The 23,725-nt window shown below is 39.7% G+C and overlaps 1 protein-coding gene across 2 annotated transcripts; it reads right to left on the bottom strand.

Annotated features, from left to right (window-relative positions):
- Nucleotides 1–631: 631 nt before the first annotated feature.
- Nucleotides 632–23,458, bottom strand: prr36a (proline rich 36a; the record flags this gene model as incomplete). 2 transcript variants are annotated; one of them, XM_079853577.1, is made up of 7 exons in its annotated part: nt 21,748–23,458; nt 11,856–12,557; nt 11,472–11,559; nt 6,344–6,501; nt 3,597–6,239; nt 2,439–2,494; nt 636–1,644 (listed from the first exon to the last, which is right to left on the bottom strand). In XM_079853577.1, exons 2-7 carry the CDS (start codon nt 12,445–12,447, stop codon nt 1,633–1,635), a joined length of 3,549 nt encoding a protein of 1,182 aa, XP_079709703.1. In that variant the 5' UTR covers nt 12,448–12,557; nt 21,748–23,458. The 2 variants fall into 2 exon arrangements, with proteins under 2 accessions (XP_079709702.1, XP_079709703.1); XM_079853576.1 differs by lacking the exon at nt 2,439–2,494 and having other exon boundaries at nt 632–1,644.
- Nucleotides 23,459–23,725: the final 267 nt, after the last annotated feature.

Below are 23,725 nucleotides of genomic sequence, written 5' to 3' on the forward strand. Positions count from 1 at the left end.
GTCTTTTGTAATAAGCATAGAGCAAAAAAACAAAACAAAACACCTGATTTTGAAACCTGCATGTTTCAATTTACCTCATCTTTTTCATAGATCTTTTGCTCAGAGAAGCCAAAGAAAGGGGCCCATTTTGTTTAAACTTGCTCAGTCATTGAGTTGGCATTTTGCCTCCATTGTGGGTAGAGGGCTCAATAATGACTAAGAGATAAATGTATGTAGTCCAAGCCAGCCAGACATCTCAATTAAACCTTAAGGAAATGGCTTTTAGGCATGGGGGCAGGTCAGATGTGGCTGTAGGACTGTAGTGTTTCATTGCTTTTGAGTGGGTGGAGAGTTGAAATGAAAGCTCACTGCTCTAGAATAACTCTCAGGTTGAAGACCAATCAAAGAAAGAGCAAGATGGTGATAGTCCTGTTCTGCAGCATCAGTTTCTTGTTCATCAGTTTTCTACTCCAACACTTGCTTAAATACTGCAGAACGGAAATGGATGAACCTGTCCAATCTGTGACTACATCCTCTGTAAAACTATATCATAAAACGGTTATCTAATGCTACAACATGCGCTTCCCTATTGGTGGACCTTCATCTTAAATTATTTGAGTTCATATTTGGGAAGCTTTTTATTGAACTTTCCTCAGTGATGCGTCTCCAGCTCTACAACGGTCCACTCACCTTGAGCAGAGCTGCCTGGAACCTCAGGTGAGAAGCTGCTCACAGACGTCACGGTGGCTGAAGGGGGTGTCAAAGGTGGCAACAAGTTGGGCCACAGGCTGCTTTCGAGGGGGCTGAGTGTCCCACCTGCTCCTCCGGGGAGCAGAAAAAGGGGCGAGCAACTATCACCTGTAAGCAGTAATGTCTGATGGATGAGCTGATGAACAATGTCCACCTTCTTGCCCCAGTCAAACTCCAGAGGTGGAGGTTGCTCGGGAAATCCCAAGGGAGAAGGACTGTCTTGATGTGATGCAGGGTCCGTCTCCTGAAGTTCTCGCTGTGGATCTTGAGTAGTAGACTCTGGGGAAGGTGTTGAGTATTGTGAATAAAGATCATCTGAGTCATTTTTTTCAGTGCATCTCTGCATGTCTTCTCCAGGGCACACATTGAAAGAGCTTTTATCTTCTACTTCCTCAAGCACTCTTTGTCCCTCCTGTTCATCTTCTGTGTCACTTGCTTCCACAGTTTCATAGATGGTGGAGAGTCCTGATGAAGGAGAGAGGACGACTGGTGTATGCACCTTGTGTTTTTGCTTCTGCTGCTCAAGTTCTTGTTGCCACTGCATGATCTGCTGTCGCTGCTTCAGTTCTTGTTCCTGCTGCTTAAGTTGCAACTCAAGTAAATTTCTCCTCTGTTCCTCCTCCTGCTGCTCTCTTTCATTCCTCACTTGTTCTTCCTCTCTCGCTTCTTGTCTCTCTTGCTCTCGATTACGTTTCTCCTGTCGTTGCTGGATCTCATGAAGGTGCTGTTGGTGTTGCTCTAGACATCGAAGTTGTGTGTTTGTCACTGCATTTGGTATTCTGGGTGGGAGGTCAGTGGGAAGCCGTGGTGGTTGGGTCACATGGGCAGCACGTGGCCGGAGACGAAGTTTGGATGACATCGTCATTTGGATGGAAAGCAAGTCATTTGGTTGTGGCGGAAAGCTTAAGTTCCTTTCTGTAAATGAAGCATAGAGTCCAGAGCATGTTAAAATAGGAGAGTTAAGCAAAATGCAATAAAAGTGTTAAAGATGGTTTTGGTGAAGCAGAAAAAAAGCATTGTGGAGAAACAAAATTGTGAGATTGAAGTATAAGATGAAACAATTGTAGCAGAAAAAGAAACATAACTAAATGTGCACCTTGTGACATTTTGTGAAGAGATTTGTGCAATAAAAGTGGCTATACCCTGTATATGCAGTAACCACTAACTAGTGTGAAGAGCAAACAAAGAAAACAAAAGCTGATGAGGTAAACAATCTCCCTTAATGTGACAAGCTGAACACATGCAAAAGTGAGTGCTCACCATGCATATTACAATATAGCAGAAAGCAAACATGTTCTTTTTTTAAACAATGAAAAAACATGACCCACCAATAGATCCATGCTTATAAAACAAAACATGCTTTACACAATAAGCCACCTCAGTGTACAGCATATTTCTTTGGTGAGGTGAGCATGCTTAAAAACAGGAAAAATTACAGAAAAGTGCATTGTGCAAAGCAAGTCCAGTTTGGGGATTAAGAACAACCCAGCATAGGGATTTACTGAAGTCCAATTAGTCCAGGTAAATATGTCAAGTCAGGTCCTTTCAAATAGCTTCAGCAGTTAATAATCAGAGTGATTAAAGCGGTTTCACCCAGTTAGTCCCAAAGTGGAAGGTGTGCAAAGTCTACTCCAGAAGCAGCAGTATCAAAATACAAAGATGGAGAATTAAAAAAAAAAAAAAAAAATGAGGTGGAGGACTTAAAGCACCTTGATAGAGGGTGAGATCCAGAAGGTTGATGGGGTCAGATCTTGTTTTTCCTCCTCTGGATGGTAGGGAGTTGAGAGGAAGGCGGGATCAAACAAGGAACGGAGGAGGAATAAAAGCAAAAGGAACATACTGGCATAGAAGAAAAACTCTTCTGCTGCAAGCATCCTGTTTTCTTTATATAATTCATTTACACAAGGTTTAACGTATGTATTTGTGGGCAAATGTGTATGTTCAAGTTTACAATTTAGTATAAGTAACCGAATTATAATGCCACAACAAATACGGTACCAACTGGTTTAAGTGAATAAATCAAATATTCCATTATGACCCAAATGTGCTCTGAAGCTATAAAACAATACCAAGAATGTGTCTCATCCTTATGTACTAAATATTGTTTCATAATATTAAATACCTAATAATAATTTCTAATGAATATAACAAATTAATCTTTGTTGTCATTTGGCTACTTCAAATGTTACCAGTTTGAAAGTCCATAGTGATGGATGAACAGTGGGCATTAAAATAAACCAGTGCAAATTACCTTAAAATGCAAACCTCAAGAAACATACAGAGTAAAAAGAAATCATGTTAAACATCTAACCTTTATTTAACGCTAAGACAGTTAAGTACTCCAAATAAGACATAAAAGTAAGGGGTTAGCAAACCCTAAAGTGCAGAAGAGAGAAACATGTGAGGACAGGATATGATAATGATGATGGGAAAGGGATGAAAGAGTGGCATTTATAGTTAATAGACAACAGAATACAAAAAGCAATGAATATACATTTGTTCAGTAAAAAAAGAATTGGATAAATACACAAAATATGTTGAAAGTCCATTACATTGTTCATTTTTCTTCAATGCTTATTTTTTGTCATTTTGAAGACTCCACAAACAAACAATTTCATGCCAGTTCAGACCAACACCCATTATTAGTTTTAAAAAGAATAGTTGAGAAAAAGTCACCTCAAGTGTAAATGGTAGTAGCTATTGCACATACAGGTTCTAAGCCATATACTTATAAATGTAGTTTTAATATCTGTTTCATATTGTGTAAGTGGAACCATTGAATGAGCGTTTTCTTAACTGATTAAAAAGACATCATCAACTGGGAAACCCCAAGCTAGACAAAATCCTAAGTGCACTCTATACGTTACCTGCCAGGGGACTATCAGTCTTTTCGCATATAGTGGAGTAGTAAGGATGCTGAGTGTTAAGATCTTGCTCTTCTTCTTGGTGCTGTGGGGATGAAGGGTCAGTCAAACCTGACTGTAAGGGTACAACTCTTGGTACTGAATCAGGCTCAGGCAACTCACTGGACTCTCCACACAGCATGTACTGTTGCTCTGGGTAGGACCGGAACTCCCCATGTTGGCTTTTGATATGATCAATCTTTTCCCCGGATGCAGTGGTAGGTATCAGGATCAACTCTTTAAGAAGAGATGGATCCTTAGCCTCATCTGGGAGCTGCTCTTCGTTTTCAAGAGAAAAGATGCCAGGACTCTTGCTGCAACTCTCGGCAGATGACTGGGCATTGGAGTTAGAGGTCATGTAGTCAAAGCCATAGGATGCAGCAGAAGTGGCAGACTGAGGGGTCTCACTACCACCACCAGCTTCATTCTCCCCGCCCATTTCTTCACGCTCCTCCAGACTGGACACATTGTGGCCCATAGGCACAGTTTCATAGGCATTCCCAGTGCCAGGTAGCTTAGCTTGAGGTTCACTGATCTGCATTTCACCTTCCGTGTCACTTGCCTCATCCTCTGTAGCTGATGAAGGAGATGATGGAGCAGTTGCTGGACCACCCAGTACATCATCAGCTGGCAGAGTTTCTGGTTCTTCTTCCTCATCATCATGTTCAAGTTGGATGGCTAGGTCCTGCATGATGTCAGGCAGGACAGTGGGGACAGGGTCCAGCGGTTCTGGCTGCAGCTCCCCTTTAGAATGAGTTTCAGTATCGGAGAACTTGTTGCAATCTTCCACCTCTTCTGGTATACTTGTGTCTCTGTTACTATCAGATGCTAAGTCAGGGTGACTGGAGGTAACAGACTGGAATTTGCAGGTTTGAGAGGGTGTCAAGCCTGGTTGGGGACTAACATCTCCCTCTGCAGCAGTTAGTGGGGCTTGTTGAGGTGAGCAAGTTGGAGGATCATAAAGGTTTGGTGGTAGAGGGGAGGAAGAGCCTCTTTCAGAACTAACATCAAGTTTTGCTTGAGCAGGTGTTTGTGTTGGGGTCTCTGGGTATGCTTGCCAACATTCAGAGGAAGGACTTGAGAGAAGAGTAGAGGCAAGTTGTGGTGGCTGGGCCCAGGCATCAGCAAAGTAACTAGACTGGTTCCACTGGGTTGCCAGAGGGGCAGAGGGAACCATGGGAGGAGGCTGGATTCGGTTCAAGTTGTCTAATCTGTAGTCTTCGGTCAAGTCATCCTCATCTGCATTCCCATAACTTTCAAGCCCACTCTCAGTAATGCCCTCACTTGCCATTTCTACATCTTCATCCTCTTCATCGTCCTCATTGTCATGATGTTGCCTATTAGAGTCCTCTGCTCTTTCTGACCCTACCTCCATGTCACAAACTCGATCATCATCGTCGTCGTCATCGTCATCTTCGTTAGCAAGAATATCAGGAACCTTCTCAAAATCAGGGGACCCAACAGATGCACCTTCACCATCAGCTCCTTTAAGGCTTGCATCACCTAGATCATCCAAGCTTTCCGTGCCCTCCAGGACACCTGGAGCGCTGAGCTCTGATGCTCCCTGTTGGCTGCAACTCACCTCCTCCGAGTCAAGCTCCGAAAGCAAGGCCCCTGCCCGCCAAACAGACCCAGCAAGTCCAGCTGACCCAGGTTGAGACTCTTCGGTAGGCTGGGTGCCACTCATTTCTGACAAAGATACTTGCTGACTGCCTTCTCTCTCTTCTTCTTCCACTGCTTCATAACAGTCACCGTTAATCGCTTCAGCTTTTTCAGCCATCTCTACACCTGAGGACACTATAGTAGCAACAGAGTTATTAACTGGTGAAGCAGTCATGGTTTCCTGCTCAGTTGCTTCCTGCGCAATTGGTGCCACAGCCATAATAAGCTTTTCATCAACTTTTTCAGACACATGCTCTTCAGATTCATGATCGACCACAGATGATGTCAGACAAGCCACTTCAGCAGGACTAGTTTCTATTAAGGCCTCTTGAGTCTCAGGCTCTGTTTTAGAAACATCCGGCACACTCTGGGAGTTTACATTAAGGACCTGCACATCTACATTTTCCTGCACATCTAAACAGGAGGATGGTGCATCCATAGAGCTCTCGACAATTGGAGTAACTTCAGGCCCTGAAACAGACTCTTCCCTGGCTATGTCAGCCGCTGTTGCTACAACAACAGTAGCTTCTGCAGCTGCTGAAAGTTGCATGGACTCTGCTGCAGCTTCATCATCAGGCTTTGCTGCAGATTGTTTATCATCGAGCTTTCCTTTGACAAGTGGCAAAACAGACTGTGTTGGTTTAGATGGCTGAAGCTTCACACCAACCCCACTACCTGCTTGTCTACGACTAGGAGACGCTGCAGCATTCTTGCCTGATGCTGGCCGTGAGGGAATGTTTCGTGGACAAGGGGGCACCTTACGTGTTGGTACACTTTTTTTGTCATCTGGTTTGGGTTGAGGTGCTTTGATGCCAGGTGGAGGTCGTTTGGTAGCTGCAGCTGGTTTTGGAGCTTCTGAATTTGAAGGCTTGTTGGAAGCAGGATGAGATATTGTTGGGGCAACTGTTCTTTTTGCAGGCGCTGTAGTGCTCGTTTTTCCAACATCTATAAATGACAAATAGATTTTGATGACTTAATGAAATGAGCAAAAATTAAGCAATGCTTTTCCACAAATATATGAATTTAAATGCCAATAAATGGTGCATCACCTTTCCGAGCAGCTGATGTTGTAACCAAGGGTTTAACAGGCTGTTGTGTAGCAATGCGGCTTGTTCTAGTTACTGTAGTAGAAGAAGTAGTTGTACTGGTTACCGTTCTTCCTGTAGCAGATATAGCAGCTGGTCGTGGGGCAGGATTTCCAGTTGCCCTAAGAAAGAACACAAAAAAAAGTCATGAGCAGTTTAGAAAAAGAGTGATGTCTGTTTGATGTTTGCCATTTCAATTTTAGCATTTTGGATGCATTTTACACATTCAGATAATTTACTGTATGATCGAAAAAGTACAAAAAGCAGATAGACGAGGTAAGTTTCAAGGTGCAATAATGTGTTTCATTACAGTTGCACAAAATGGGTTCTTATCAAACCAGCTTTCTGTCTTGGGTAGTAAATCTGTAGTCTGCATGTGTACCATAAAAGGAATTTCAAGCAGCAACAGAAAACCAATCCACTAGGGCCATTCATCAACTAATGCATCTATCTCTCATTTCTCTAACCTGAGAGAAAGTGATTAGAGTAGGGAGGAGGAAACTAGAAAAGGGAGTAGAAATGGTGTGATGAAGGAAATAGGAGTGGGGATTTGTAAAGCGTTTGGTAAGAGACCACATTAGGGAGAAATGGAATATGATAATCAATTTCCTTCGGCCTAGCCTATACTCCCTTAATGTAGTTGCTTCTTAATTCACCTTTCCATGTTCACATAGGGGAGAATTAGTGATGAGAAGACCACTTGCATCATCATCTCATTTGCCTCGGTTACTTGCCATTTAATGGATGCTTTTTTAGTCAAAAAGACTTGGTTCACAAATTGCCCTTAGCTAGATGATCGACAATCATATTTGCCTTAACTGGACCTGAGACTCAGCTTAACACTCTGATAGGATCTGATAAAGTTCTTTCGTTTTTATTTGGACATGAGCACAACAGGGTAACGCGTCACAGAAACAAAGAACGCTACTAAAAATACTATGGTCACAGTTCAGTGCCACTGTATACACTGCATTAGTGAATCCCAGATAACAGTTACAAGCTACCAACCTAAATAACAGGCTGCAACTAATCAGAACTAAAATTAGTAAGACAATAATAAGAGTAATAAGCAGGGAAACCTGTTGAACATCTATGTTTAGTTTTTAGTGCTGTCAATCGATAAAAAAAAAAAAAGCGAATTAATCGCATTTTTCTGTAATTAATTGCGATTAATCACACCTAATGTTAATATATTAATACAAGTTAATATATTTTTATAATGTAATAATTTCACATTGACCACATTTCACTAACATGAAACCAAACTTCATTCGCCCCAATGGAAAGCATCTTTACACCATGTAGCAAATAGTAAATGTGTTAACAGTGACCGATTTTAGCAGCAACTTCAGCATCTATTTATAATTTAGAGAGCATTTGGTTGGACAGAAAATCTGATGAGAAGCTGAAGTGCAGAGTGATGTCATTAAAAATCATTAAACCATATTGGTAGAAGTGAGAGACTAAGTTTTGAATGCTTACATCTTCTAAATGCGGATTTTGCCATTGTTTTGGAGCACACTAGGTGATATATAATACTATATATACTAAAAGCAAAAAAAATCCATTTTGATTTCATGGGGAATTTAAGACCTGAAATTTTAGTCATTAACACTTTTTTTTTAACTTGTTTAAAACTCTGCTTACGAAGATATTCACCAATAACAGGCATTTCGACAATTTTGTCTGCTCAAATGCGAAAGAGAAGTCCATGCTGCACTGTCTGAAGAGGCATTCTGTGCGCAGGTTTCATGCGTTTGATCACAGAGCCGCTTCACAATGCGGCAGTACAGTTTTGAGTTATTTTTTGCTTCTTATTGCGTCCAAATAGTTTAAAAGCATTTGAATGAATGATAGTGTGATTATTTGTAACGCTAGCTAAAGGATGTCCGGGAAAAAACGAATGCTGCGGAAATTGCGTTAAATATTTTGAATGTGTTAAACTGAACACATTAAATTGCATGCGTTAATTTTGACAGCCCAATTAGTTATATATGTAGTAGATACAGTCAAACGCTGCGGAATGCCATCGGAACAGATTAACGTCTGTTTAAATGTCATGACCTTTGCATTAGTCTTCATAATCAAAAGCATCATAAAATATTTTAAGCAAAAATCAGATCTACCAGAACTTCAAAAGATAAGAACTATATGAAGCATGTTGGAATGCTCAATTCCACACCAATAACCATGACAGAAGACATACTCCAGCTCTTCGCGCAGACAATACAGGCAATGAGCGTGTTCCTTATAGAAGTGCACAATAGAGAACATGGTCAAATGGCTTGGCCCCACATGCCAAGGCTATAACATCTCCCCCACAAATTATTCTGAAACAACGGCCAATTGTTAAAAGGATGAGAACAAAAGAACTGGAATTTCCCAATACAATTCCATGACCTACATTAGGTTTATTTGTACTTTCTAGGACACTGATTAAACCATCTTTGGTCAAATTAAAGCAGAATAAAGACAACAAGAGGGAAAAGAAAATAGGACTGCAATCACATTATATAAATAGAGGACAACTAACAGGAGAGAATTAAGGCATAAGATAAATGTAGCATAGCAACCAAAGTAAACAGCTTTGCATCTTTATCTTCATTTCTGTAGCATTATGGCTACAACTCGATTAAAATTATGCAGCTGGAGAGTACGAACCTAGCAGTTTCCACAGACATGCTGACCTCAAAAGCTCAGGCATCCAAAGGATTAGGTATTTACAAAAACCTTTGCCTGATTAGGGCTCGTTATATTTCTGGCCAAACAGAACACAAATCACCAAGGCTATAATTTTGATAAAGACAAGACACGACTTGACAATAACATGGTAGACCATTATGTACCTATTTTTCCAAGTCCTAAACAACAAAATAATTAGTCGAGAAGTTTAAGATGGGAATAAAATATCAAAACTAAATGCTCTGCGAATGTGAATGATAGTAGAGTTTGTGCTTTTCTTCGGTTAAGAGGTCAAAGACGTTCCTATAGGAGCAATCTGTCTTTAACTCAGTGGAAAAGAACACCATCCACTGGCACAGACATCTACATATCAATAATTAAGCTTTAATTAAGTAATGGCCATAAGGATAAAGGTACTGTTCTGGATTTTGTTCTGGAAGTGTTCAGTAGAGCATCGGGCAGTGGTTTTCCTTTGCACAGTAACACGCTGCTTTAAAACATCACTCACTCAGTTTTAACTGCTCCATTCATTCTGAACCTTTAAGGGTTTGCCATGCTTTTATTTTCAACCTCATTAGCACCATTTTAAAATTTATAAGCTCATTCATATTTAAACATTTGTCTTGTGGTATAATGTGACAAAGGCCATCTGGTTTACAAGTAATTTTGCAGCAAAGGAAAAAGGAAAACAAATAGAGATAGGCTAACCAGAAGCTCATTTCAAGGGAAATGAAAATGCTCTGACTCCTGCAGGCTAAAAATTCAAGAGGCTCACTTTACAAACTAGACAGAAAAACTCAAACTCATTTGGTGAGCACAGCACTTATCCAAATCCCATGAAACTACAAACTGAGTGAGCAAGATGGTTGGTCTAGTTAGTAGGAGTGGCAGAACCATGGCCCAAAACCCTCTTAGTTTTACCTCACAATCACAATGTTATCTATAGACAGGCAAAAAATGATCTCCTCCTCCTAGAAATGCCTGAAATATCTAGCTGGCACATATACCAGAAAGAAAAGTAAGAGTGAAAGCGAGGATGAGAGGAGGGGGAGAAGCTGTAGCTGGATCATGAGAAGACTTTGATGGAACTAGTTTACATTTCCCACAGTAGGGGTGTGATTGTGTTTCTGCAGTGCAAACATTTCATTTGAAGCTACAGTGAGGATATGCATTGTGTGACATGCATCAAAGGAAAACATACCCATCTAAACAGAAAGATCAAATGAGTGCTCATAATCACACGATTCACAATCCATTTCTCTATTCTCTGAGCATTTCATTCAAGAGTGAATTCAGAGTCAATGCAGAAGCACACACAATGCACAGAGCACACAAATCACACCCTGTAGTCTGCCTAAAACACACTATAAAAATGGAGTCTAAACAGCCTTGTAAACTGACATTACCACATAAATACATAGAATTAAGCACATAATTAATCTGTAATCAGCAGACAAGACTAGTCATAAACTGGATGCACTATGTACAATTGAGGAGATCGGATATGGAAGTAATCAGCTGCAACAAACACAGTTTAACTCTTCAAAACAAGGTTCCCAAACTTTTTCGCCAATGACTTCAATGTCATGCAGTTGTTTGTGATTACTTAAATTTTAATATAAATATAATTTAGTTTTTTTATGATAAATATATCAAAGATCACACTCACAAAGTGAATTTTAGATCTGAGCAACAAAGAAAAATTCCATGACTGATTTAAAATTATGTAATACAAGTTTTCAAATTGACATGCAGTTTGTGTTTTCATTGCGTTATAGACATTTTTAATCATGAAAGAAAGAATAATAGTAATAAATTGGGGAAGGAAATATTTGTGAGATGGGGAAATAAATAAAACTGATCAGTCCCAATCATTTGATTCTGATAATGATTAAGTAAAACTGCAAAATAAAATGTTATGTTGGGATGAAAGGAATAAACAAGAGGCTGAAGACAAAAAGACGGACATAATTGGTAATGTAGCTAACTTGGATCATAAAAGCAGTTTAACTCAAGTGAAGACACCAATTATCATTCCCAGAGTGTATCATCAACAAAAAGAGCACTGTTGGGCCTATACTCTGGTTAAGCCATGATCTAAGCAGTCTTTCAGGGAGAATGACTTACAAAGGGACAGAAACTTGAGCCAATAACTGCCAGACACACAATAGTGACCATTCCACTGCAAAAAGCATGCAGTCATTGATATTGATAATGGTTTCTCCACTAAATGGTGCCCTAAACACAAAGCAGTTCCCAAATGTGACTGCATCCAAATCTGCCTTTTTGATTCCTTAAAGCCACATAAAAGTCAAATATTTGTTCAGTTCCCAACATTTCAATTTTCCATTCAAATACAGTCAAATGTCCAAGCTCAAATGACCATCTAAACTTCCAAAAGCTGCGTTACCTGTTAGTTTTGGGAACTGCAGTGGTTTTGGCTGTGGCTGAAGTGCTGGGTTTGGCAGCAGGGGCAGTGGCTGGCCTTGGAGCTGGAGCTGAAGAAAAGAAATTTAAATAAATAATGTTCCAAAGTGAAAATTCACTGGGATTGGTTTGGAAAATAGTGGTGAAATATCATGCAAAGCCATGATGAAAAAACCCACAATTAAATTACATGTATTTTTATTTTACAAAAAAAACTAGCACATAATGACTCACTACACCATGAGAGGTGCGTGTTGTAAATATACATGACAATAATGGATTATTTTCTAATTACGATTAGTTATTTGTACATGCCCAAATCCAAACTTAGAAGTACCAGAACTTAACTCATGCCTGGCCATCTTACCTGTGGTTTTGGGTTTGGTTGCAGCACTAGTGGCAGGTCTTCTAGTCAGGCTGGTGGCTGTGCCGACAGCTGTTCCTGTCTTTGTTCCACTGGCAACAGTTGTCGTCATTGATCTGCTAGTTCCAACAGTCGTTACTTTAGGTTGGGCCCTTGAGGTTGCAACAGCAGTAGAAGAGCCAACAGGTTTCTTACTGGGACCAGATTGTCCAACATTAGTGGTGGGTTTTTTCTTGTCTGCTGCAGTAGTGGCCACTGGAATGGGTTTCTTGGTTAGGGTACTCGCTGCAGTCTTTGTGAGGCCATTAGCCGCACGGCTTTGGGTTGCTTTGGGTCGTGTGCCTGGTCCAGTGGTAGCCGGGCCTGCTGCTGTAGTCTTGCCTTTGGTTTTGCTTTTAGCATCTACTGCTTTCCCAGGAGCTTCCTTCACAGTTGGAGGAGCTGCTTGCTCAATTTGGGGTTCATCAGGTTGTGGAGGTGATGATGTAGTGCCATTTTGAGATGCCCCGTCACTGCTGGCTGGATCAGTTACGGGTTCTGTTCCTTCAGTTTCCATTGGTTCAGATGGCGATGTGGCCACCCCATCAGGTTTCATCTCCAATATTAACCGTCGATTGGCTGCTGCTAGATACACTCGCTGGATTCAGTGCTGCTCACACACTGAACCCAGGGATAACGGATGTGTTCACCAACTCAATAACTGCCCTGTAAAAACGTGGGAAAGACACAAATACAATGAGTTTACCAGAGAAAAGCTTTTGCCATGTGTAATAGAATAAAAGACTTTTAAGTAATCATAGAGTAAGAAAGAAATAAACACTCCACTGAGAGAGAACTTTAAGTTAAATGGGAAGCAGTGTTTTCTAAAGGGAACCATCCTCATGAATGGCAACTTGGGAAAAACAGGAAATGGTGCATTATGAAAGAACCAAAATACAAAAAAGATCACGTCCAGGTCAAGCATCCTAGATGCTCACTGTAGTTTTAAAATAGTTTAGAATATAGAATTAAATACTATAAAAGTATCCTGTTAAAATAAAATAAAAAAAACACATCAACTGTTGTTGCCAGAAATACAGTGACAATTTGTCATGCATTACAGGATGGAATATTGATCACTGTATATTTTACAACTTATAACATTGCCATTCACTTCTCACTCATTTCATTCACCAATACATTAGTCAGAAATGGCTCCATAAAAAAAAATTCAGGATATTAAGATGATTTATAGCTTTGATTTGTGTGGATTATTTACACAGAGCCATCACCACCACCTGCTATACAGAAATATGATGCCATTATCTGGACTGTAGGTTTCATCTACTGGTTCATTCAAACTAGTAATTTCCTGTCTGCCAAGTGCAAACAGAGATGATCTCATAAGTGAAGAAACACTTATGTCCCAGACAGTAGACATCTTTTTCACGCAACACAGATTCAAATCCACAACTTTTCATGTCTCATAAATAAAACTCAAATTAAATTTTGGTAGAATTCTAAAAGAACATTTCAATAGAACTCTTTTACTGGAGCACTGCACTATGCAAGTCATTTTTGTTTCCTTCATGGACTGATGCAAAAGTTCGTCAGCAAAAAAGATTGTGGAATTTGGGCTCTAAGAAAGAAGGATAAAGGGTCAATGGGGGTGTAGAGGGGGGGCTTTGCACCCATTCACCCCTCTCCATTCTCCAAACTCCTTTATTCAGAATCCTCTTGTCTTACTCCTTAACCACATAACCACAACCCCCCTCTTTCTTCCATTCTCCTTCCCCTCCTCCTCTGCATCAGATCTGTTCCTCATCTGCAGCCATACAGATGGCCCAAGCAGCTGAGCTATTGTTCTGGCTCTTCAACAAGCCCAAGCCACTAATCCAGAGAGCAAATAAAGAAAGGGAAAAGGGGAAAATGGTGAGATGAAGTAACAATGATGAGGCAAGCAGAGAAATCAAATTTTAAATCATCATCATGCAGGATATGAGTGGGCTCAAGTGTGTGTGACAGAATCAAGAAGAGGAAAACAAACAGCAAAACTGTGAATAAAAATGTTGAAGGAAGTCACTCAAGAGACAGAAAACAAAGAAGATGGGAAGAAGTTCTTGAAAAAAACTTGTCATCCTACAGGCCAAGATGATGAATTGGGAGGTCATCGTTCTGCCCAGGACAGCACAGAAATTACCCAGCAGCCCTGCTGCTGTGTCTCCATGTGGATGTGAAGATCAACCAGGGGACATTCAACAAAAGACATCCAATTGAGTCAGAGAAGAGTAAAAAAGTAAAAAACGTTGCACAGCACAGATCATTGGAAAAAAAGATAATATCTGCAGAAATGAATCCAGCTGTTTTACATCACAGTTCAGCTTCCCATGAATATCACTCCATCTCTCTCACCTCTTATTAATATTTTAAATTAGTCTTAAGTTTATATTTTTCCATTTTCATCTTAGTTAAAGTTTGAGCATCTTAGTTTTGTTTTTTCACGTCTATAAAGTTATTAATTTTTGTTTTAGTACTAGTTTGTTATTTTTGTACATCAAATTAAACTAAATTAAAATGAGAACTAGGGAAATCTAACAGCAAAAACACTTGTGAGAACATTCAGGTGCTCATGAAAAAAAAAAAAAAAAAAAGCCTACTTTATCATCCAAACCAAATCTGTTCATACATAAAAATAAAAGTTCCAAAAGTAGGTTTCACAGTGATGCCATATTAGAAGAACTATTTTGGATCCCCCCCCCCCCCAAATAACATTAAGTGAACAGTTCAACTTCGTGTGAAGAACATCTTAACATCTAAAGAACCTTTTTCCACTGTAAAGACCCTTTTATGCAATGGATGTTAAAGGTTCTTCATGGAACCACAGATGGCAATAAAGAATGTCTATTTTTAACAGAAAACACTTTTCGACCAACAAATTTCTGTGATTTTTCCATGGCCTTTTCAGCTATTCATCTATTTGATTCAAGACTGATCTGCTAATGAGCCTTTCAGACTGATGCATGAACCAAATCAACTAATTCATTCAAAGAAACAAGTCACTCTCAAATGAAAAAAAATTACCACCATGGTTTAAGAGCAAACAATAGCTGATATGATATTGGAAAATGTATGATTTTCCAGGCTTGGAGAACAAGATCTTAAAAATGACTAATATTTGCAGTTTTTCAATGAAAGTAGGAACCTTGTCTGCCTCTCATTAAACCCCATGCCCGTCTTGTCCAATATCTTAATCTGTTATTTGTTTGGATTAGGGAATTTACATGTATAGACTGAGGATTATAAAGGTGCCATGAGGACATTTTAAAACGTGCTTCCCTAATCCTAAACCTAGCCCTATATTAAACTTCTGGTGTTATCAGATCTGAAATAAATTAAGCTGAATGAAGTTTATAAAGCTGCTTTCCACATGGGGACGTCATTTCCAAAGTGTGTGTCCTTTTAGTGTAGTGGTTTGATGGACTGTGCTGTGACAGCGTCCCACTAAGCAGTTCAGAAACATCTGCAGACGACAGCTAGAGACACACACACACACACAGGCACAAAGCAAATGTCATATTCTAGAGAATCTGTGCAAGAGAAACTGATACAAAATGAAAAAGGAACAAATAGCGAGACCTTGCAAACCCAAATTCCTCCGCAGGGCTTCCAGCTCCTCAGGGCCGAGCCATAACCAACTGTCATAGACAGACGTGCAGCTATTTCCATGCAGCTGTAGTTGGCCACATCCTGCATTCTTGTAATAAGAGCCAGCAGCAGGACCCAGGCCTCTGTTTAACAAATATCTAGATCCTCATTCTAATTGTTAAGTTTAGTTTTAACTTGTAATTTCACAACAAAGTTATAATCTGTAACTTGATGTTACCAGGCGAAAACGGAAAAATAACCGGAATGGGATGAGAGATCAAAATAACGAAACGGATTTCACCAGAGAAGTAAAAAAGCAGACAGAAACGACAAACACATACCCCTCATACAATCTGCCCATACAAGGCAGTGCTCTCACAACGCTACCACTGGCACATGCACTCCTGAGATCAACACATGAAAACACTGAAAGAGTGCAGCAACACACCCCTCCTATTCCCTCTCTTTTACTCCCTACACATTACAGTCAATTAGTCATCGGACTCCCACACTGACTCCATGAGGCTGCTCTTACCAAAGACTAAAATGATAATGTGCATCTTTCAATTGGCAGGTCCAAAACAGAGCTTTGCATTACAAAAGTTTAATAATAGGAATAATTCAACTAAAAATGAAAATTATCCCATAATTTAGCTACTCACCCTCATACACCTAGAATGTCTTATGACTTCCTTCTTTCAGCCAATCACAATCTGAGTTAAAATAAATAATATCCTGGCTTTTCCCAGCTTTGTAACGGCATTGAATAGTGCCCGTGTTTTTTAAGCTCCAAAAAGCGCATCCATCCATCCATCCATCCACTTCACGAAAGGGTCGAGTTCCGGCGGAAGGGTGACCTCTGACTCGGCGTAGAATGTAGGCCTAGCTCCTTTTCTCTTATATCGAAATTCTCTTTAAATCTTTTTGTTTTAGACTTCTAATTCATTAATTTTGGTCTATACTCATTAATTCTTACCTGAGCTTACGCTACACCGACAGCCCTGTCAGAAATGGCACACTTTATATGCACTTTCGATCTTGTGGACTTACAATGGTTGATGCATGCACGTGTCCATGAGACCATAGGGTGTCCCATTTGTCATTTTAGATTTCAGAAGGGTGCTAGCACAATAAAACAGTAATGTAATATACATTGTGAAATATTGAAATTTAAAATAACTTTTGCAATACATTTTAGAATTTATTCCTGTGATGCAAAGCTGAACTTTCAGCATCATTAATCCAGTCTTCAGTGTCACATGATCCTTCAGCTGCTTAATATTTTAAATAGTTTTCTGGACTTTTTCTGATGAATTAATTTTTATTAGAAATCTTTAACATATTTAGTGCATCCTTTCTGAATTAAAAAAAAACTAACTTACCTCAAACTTTTGAAATTTTTCAAAAATTTGAAACGGCAAATTATTACAAATAATATTTTGAATACACATCTGAAAACAAGTCTGAGCTTACATAAGTCTGACCTGCGTCTCAAGTTGATAATTCACTGTTTAGTAGGCTATTTGCACACTGACCTCTGAAATTTGCATGGGCATCAGTCTGTGGGTGTTCACTTTTTACTTTCACTTCCCATATAGAAAACGACAGCTAGTAATAACTAGGCCCGACTTTTTCAGTGTTCATTTTAAAGGAAAATCTCCGGAATGGATTTAAAAACATAGTCAAATGTGCAACAGAGTACTAAACTCTTATCAGTATCTTAAAGCCTAATCAAAATAGCAAAAACATTTAATAAACTGCATAAAGCAGCATATTTTTCAAAATCAGCAAAGGAAAAGGATGGGGGGGGGGGTTGGTTTGGGGGGGTATTCTCTTCAGATTCTGTCTTGGCCTGCATATCAGTTACATCCCAGAACAAAATGGAACATGCTGCGTATTGCTAGGAAACCCAGATTCCCATCTTTCTCCCTGAGCTACATCTCAGCATGTTTATGAGCACACCACATTCCTTCATACGGACAAGAGACAGGAAGTCGCAACATTCATATACACCCAAAACTGTGAGAGACTGCCCATGTGAAATAGTCTTCTCGCAGGAAGGGGGAAATTCTTTAATATGCTCAAAGTAATAAATCAGTCACCATTGGTGGGTGTGATTTCTCGACTTTCTGATTCTCCACACATAAACACACACCTTTACAGATAAAATACACCCATATAGATATTATATAAATCAACACTTTCTGTAAATGTTCTCCACCATTCACTAGTTCCTTTAGCAGGTTTCAGTTCTTATTGTGGTCAATCTAAAGTAACCTGTCGTCATTAGTACTGTGATTTGCATTAGTAAATGGTTACAATATGGGTGTAGTAGGGAAGGGTAATGGGTCACTGTTGTGTGTGGGGTCGAGCTGAAGTGTCAGACTTCAGGGAGTGTGAAACGGTAGTAACGATGCAGATAAACAGGAAGAAACGTGACGACCCTGCTCCCACTCATCCAACGGGATTAACTCCAGACAAGCGAACCGTCTGTGTTGTCTCAGTATAGGGTGTGAATGGGGCTTAATGACCCAGCAGGGTTTGATTTTGCCATGCGTAATGTAAGGATTAAGAGAGGACATTCCCCATTGTGTGCGGCGCACCATGCTGACGGGGGCAGGGCACAGCCAGAACGGGGCTTCCAAAACAACATGAGAGATATTGGACAGAAAGAGGCTGCAAAACGACACGGGACAAAAGTAAAAGTGGTGTAAAAGGAATTTTGAAGAAACTTAACTCTGAGCGCAAATTGAGTAAAGAGAAAGCTGGAACCATTTCACGTGTTCAAGACAGACAAAAAAGATTAGTGTCAGAAGATGTTATGGAGAGGGAGGGAGTTTTGAGAGAGGGAAGGAGAGAAAGAACAGATGGTGAATGGTGGCGTGATGGTTTGGGTGTAGTTTGCATACTGGACACGCAGCAGGACGCTGTGATGGATAGAAACTGAGCCCAGGAGGATTAAAACAGGACATCGGCTCCATCTAAAAAACACACACAAACAAACTCTCTGCCAAGTTATCTAGCACTGGTTTGCTGACAGTTAAAAGCTCTTATGTCAGTGGCAGGGTTTCAGCAGATTTGGGGGTTATAAAACCACCAGAAAGGATTTAATATAATAAAGGGGTATTTCAAAATGTTCTTTCCAAATGCCAAACTGACGTCAAGCACCAAGTAGATTATCCCAATGGTAAAAACTCAGGAAGCCATTTCACAAGAAACGAAAGAGTACCAGGACTTAATGATTGTCTGGAATTCACATTAGTGGAAGTGGAGTCAATCGAGTTTATACTAAACTAGGTTATCAGAGTATCTGTAAGGCAGTGGACTGGTGAATAAGCAAACCAATTTGATGTGATTTATTTAATTCATCTGCTACAGAAAATTTGGGGCTTCTTCCTAGCTGTGCATCTGCTTGTCCAACTCGACCACACCACCATGAGGTCACGGCTAAGCTGAAGCCAACCAGACATCTCAAAAGCTTTTAAATAGTCCAATCTGTGGCTGCTGTATTGGCCAGGACATCAATATATATGCACACAAACACCCTTAAAGGGTTAATTAATCCAAAAATAAAAAAATCTGTCATCATTTACTCGCCCTCATGTCCTTCCAAACCCAAGATTTCAATCAGAGATTTCGGTCCCTCAATTGACAGTCTACGCAACTACCACTTTGATGCTTTAAAAAGTTCATAAAGAGATCGGAAAACGAATCCATATGAATCGAGTGGTTTAGTACAAATTCTCTGAAGAGACTCGATCGCTTTATGATGAACAGATTGAATTTAGGCTTTTATTCACATATAAATATTCATCAACGCACACATCAGCATCAGTTGTAGTAAACAGAAGCGCAAGCATGTCCACTTGACGTGCGAGAACTAATGAGGTTTATTCTCATGTTACGCAGCACGTTTGAGCATCTGTGCACAAAAAAAAAAAATTGACAAAAAATCTAATGTCATCACCAAAATACCGACCACAGACATGAGAAGGATCAGCACCAAAATGCAACACCACAATGACAAAACCTGTATTGGTTCCAGCCCAAGATGACTTAACAAGTGATGAAATCATTAGCTCACAGAATGCAATAGAAAGCACAATCAATCGATACATAACACTATCGGCTAAAAAATCTAAGTCTAATGGAGAAGCAAGAAAGTTTGGCAAAAATGTCCTGTTTAAACAAAGCTGTCAAAGAAGTATGGCTAAAACAACCATTAACAGCAGCTGTTCTGACTGTTCAACACTATTCTGACTGACCTGAGCTCAGGCACACATTGAAACAGAGGAGCTATCATACATTTTAGGACAAATAGACATTACAATGAAAGCCCATTTTCATGTACTCAGTTCTACCATTCTAGGAACAAACTGGTTTTAGCTCTGGATTGTTTGTTCAGGTCAATCAGGGTTTTTTTTTTTTTTTTGGGGGGGGGGGGGGGGGGTCACAACAACAGCTGGCATTACAGACAACTGGGAAACACAATAGACCATTATGAGCTAAGCAAGACATCATAGTGGATTCACATTAAATGGCATAGATAAGGGTGTTTAAAAATACCCTGTAAAGAATTTGATCTCTTGCTAATTAAAGGTGCACTAAGCAAGTTTTTCTAAAGGCTACATTTAGCTGGCTCATATTCGACCTGGTAGTACCAGTTTTGGACTTAATAGTAACACCTATTGCCCTGGATGCATTTTTTTCTCCCCACTTGAATTTATTCTGTTCGAACAGCCTGCCAGTCTATTCTATCAATCCGGACCATGCTGTTAACTTGTTTTGCTAGCTTGCTGCAGGGACAGCTGCTGCCAATGGTTGTTTTAGCCATACTTCTTTGACAGCTTTGTTTAAACAGGACATTTGGCTCCATTAGACTTTTTTAGAAGTACTGACAGGTAAGTTTTTGAGTACTGACTTAAAGTCAATGTGTTAATATTGTTAAAATTACTAACTGGTTAATTGCATAATTCCGCTGGTCACGGGATCTCAACATGGCCACGCCCATGATGGGCGACCCGCTCTGTGTAGAATTAACTCTTTTGGAATAAGACTGATATTGTCTTCATCTAATGTGAGTGTACCTCATTTTAAGGATATTTCTAAAACGTGCTTTCCATCTCTGTGTAAACCCTGTTAATTTGGGAGAAATCGCCGAATGCACCTTAAAATCAACACTTTTCAGACAAAACGACCGCTCATGAAAGAATCGCTGGTGAATGGGCAACAGTTCCCGGAGCGGCCGCGTAAATATCCGGGCCATTAGCGCTAAAAGCGGTCATGAACTTCTAGAACTGAAGCCTAGAATGTAAACAGAGACAGGGTGTGATGAGAGACACGCTGTTATCTACATACCTACTGGCGTTACAAGGGCAAGGTGATAAGACAGAATGACATCAACACGATTCAGACGATAATTTCAAGTCAAAACGTGGCATTGACCAGACAAGCTCAGGATAAGTACCACAGGCGGTCCACATCACGACCATATCAAACAACGGCAATCCATGAGAGTCCACTTATACTATCGATTTTCTCTGAGCTTTAGAAGTTTAGTCGGATAAAGAGAGGCGAGGCGGGTAAGAACAACACAGGACAGCTAGCCTATGTTGTGGACCAGCGTGTAGGCTACTAGATTCGATTGTCAAGTGAAGCGATTATTATGCGCGTTTCGATTAAAACAGGGATTTGAATTCCTCAACATCAAATCTTGTAATTACCAAGAACAGCACTAAACATTGTATGCTGAGCATATAGGCTGCTATAGAAACCCCCACAAAATGCAGCGATTTCTTTGAATTTAAGACAGATGAATGTTGTATTCAATGCTATTTTGTAGAAAACATGATCATTTTATGCTCAAGAAAAAAATGTTCATGCAAGAACATTCATTTTTATCCGAGCACGAATCATGTAACCGTCCGCAGCAGCTACGCGAAACATTTGAGTAATTACGATGCCCTTCACGCGCAGTGATTAAATACAAACGTATATTAAAAAAATTATCGGTGTAACAAACGGAGCGCAGGCCGCTGTTCAGTTCATACCATGTGTGTATAAATCGATACATCCTTTAAAAGCCCAGCCCAACCCAAACATGCAAAATCCGAACGAAACCGAACCTGATACGAGAAAATATTCAGAACGACAACCGAATGCAAACCAAGTTGATTTTGGTCCCGAATGAAATGACCATATGAACAGAGAATTTGAACCAGGCAAACAGGTTGAAATATAAGCAAACATGCTCTAAAATGCCATTAATTACCTTCAGCTGATTTTAAAAGCGTCCTGTTTCGATTCCTCTGCTTCAATCTGGAAACGCAGGCAATCCACGACTTCACACCGGCGACAAGGTGATAAGGGAGGCGTGAGGTTCCCTGTGCAAACTGCTTAAAATATACAAACGTGCAACAACAACAAAAAAACCTTTATCTCAGCCCGCTGCTTTACTCTCGCGTTTCACCTTGAGCTGAAACCAGTGTGAAGGAAGTTAACCAAATACTAACGTGGCAATTAAGAAACTAAAAAGGAGCAAGCCACCAAAAAGCCCATCGGACTCCCGGTTTTCATCCAATGGTGTCAAGTACCGAAATTCACTTCAAAGGGCAGTGATGTCACTTTACAAACTATGGCCCCGCCCATCTAGCATCCAGCATGACTGAGGACTACCAACTCAACACATACAAGTACCTGAGAAAATTAATGTATTGATATTTTCAACACATGCAAAAAATATATATTGTTTTTATTTGCAATTTCATAGTTTGTGATGAAAATACATACAAGATATGTACAAAAACATTTAAGGGTTAATAATTAATATTGGTTGTTGTGTCTCTAATCTCTGTTCAAGTGTAAAAAAAAATCAAGTAGTTTAAAGTTTTTAAAAAAAGACTTGAAAATGTGTGCACAACTGTCCTTCAGGAAATTATGTGGAGTAATCTCACACCCTTATGAAATTGTAATTTTCTTAAAAAACAAAAGGCGTATTCATGGCCTTAAAATAGCATTCAGGCAGAGAGAGACAAAATCAGTATGACAGCAAACTTCATCCTGTTAGACAAAGAAAGGTTCATTGATGGACGAGCAACACTTGATTTTGTGTACGTACATAAGAGGGAGAAAAACTAGACAAAACACATTTTAGTGTGAATAGTGTGCATCTCAAAAGGAAGCTTTGTAAAAGAGTGATTCTCACAGGCCTGCAGCGGTGCGCTGTACATTGCTCTTCTTGTCTAAACTGGTTTTATTTAGGATCTGCTTTGTCTTTAATACGCTGATCTGAATCTATGGGTGAAGCCAATATTAGCACCAACATCACTGAGCCTCCTAACAGTGTTTGGCAGCATAAGTCTGGCAATTGCTATCCTCGCCCCTACGGTTAACTGAGAACGTGGATATTGTGAGTGCATCTGAGTGCATTAAGCATCACGGAAATGATTTTGGATTAGACGAATTAAGTTTAAGTCTCAGAAGATTATCTTTCTTGTTAGACTGCTGCAAGACCTGTCTGTAGTACCTCATCACAATGGACTTACTGATGTGGTTAAATGAAATCTCTTCCTGTTAAGTCATTGTGTGTGAATAGCTGGGTGTGGCTCATATTCACAGAATAGTAAAGCAGGCCTTCGTAGAACGGTTCTCTTGTTATAAATGGCCACAGGTCTGAGATCAGCATCTGATGGAGTTTGCTCTGTTTGAACAGTGTGTGTAATCTCTTTCTGTGGTTTCATATAGCCATCTCAAACAATGTACACTGGCTAGTGCACCTGCTTAGTCCAGCTATTCAAACATGCCTATTTTACTTGCGCAATTTAGGTGCCACAGACACTACCTTAAATTTGAAAGGGTTCAGATTTGTGGGGGGGAAATGCTCTCATTATACCATCTAGTGGTGGTCATATGGTATAGCAATAAATTATGTTTAGATGGTTAATGTAGAACAACAGCAAAAAGGAAAAAAGTGACTATATTAAACAGACTTTAGAAAATCTCTGTATTGAACATATACATATGAACATTAAAATAACACATATAACCCTGTCAAGAACAAAGTTCAAGAAAAAAAAATGTGCAATGACACTTATACAAGTGTTTGAAAAAACAGGAAAGCCTCCAGTTTGAAGGTCAGTAGATTCTTCTACATCATTTTATCTAAAATGCATGTTTTTGACAGCAAAATGGCGAAGTATTTGCACAAGTTGTCCATTCCAAACCATCACAATAATCATCAAACAATAAGC

Source organism: Squalius cephalus, assembly GCF_949319135.1.
Source record: "Squalius cephalus genome assembly, chromosome: 2".
NCBI lineage: Eukaryota > Metazoa > Chordata > Actinopteri > Cypriniformes > Leuciscidae > Squalius > Squalius cephalus.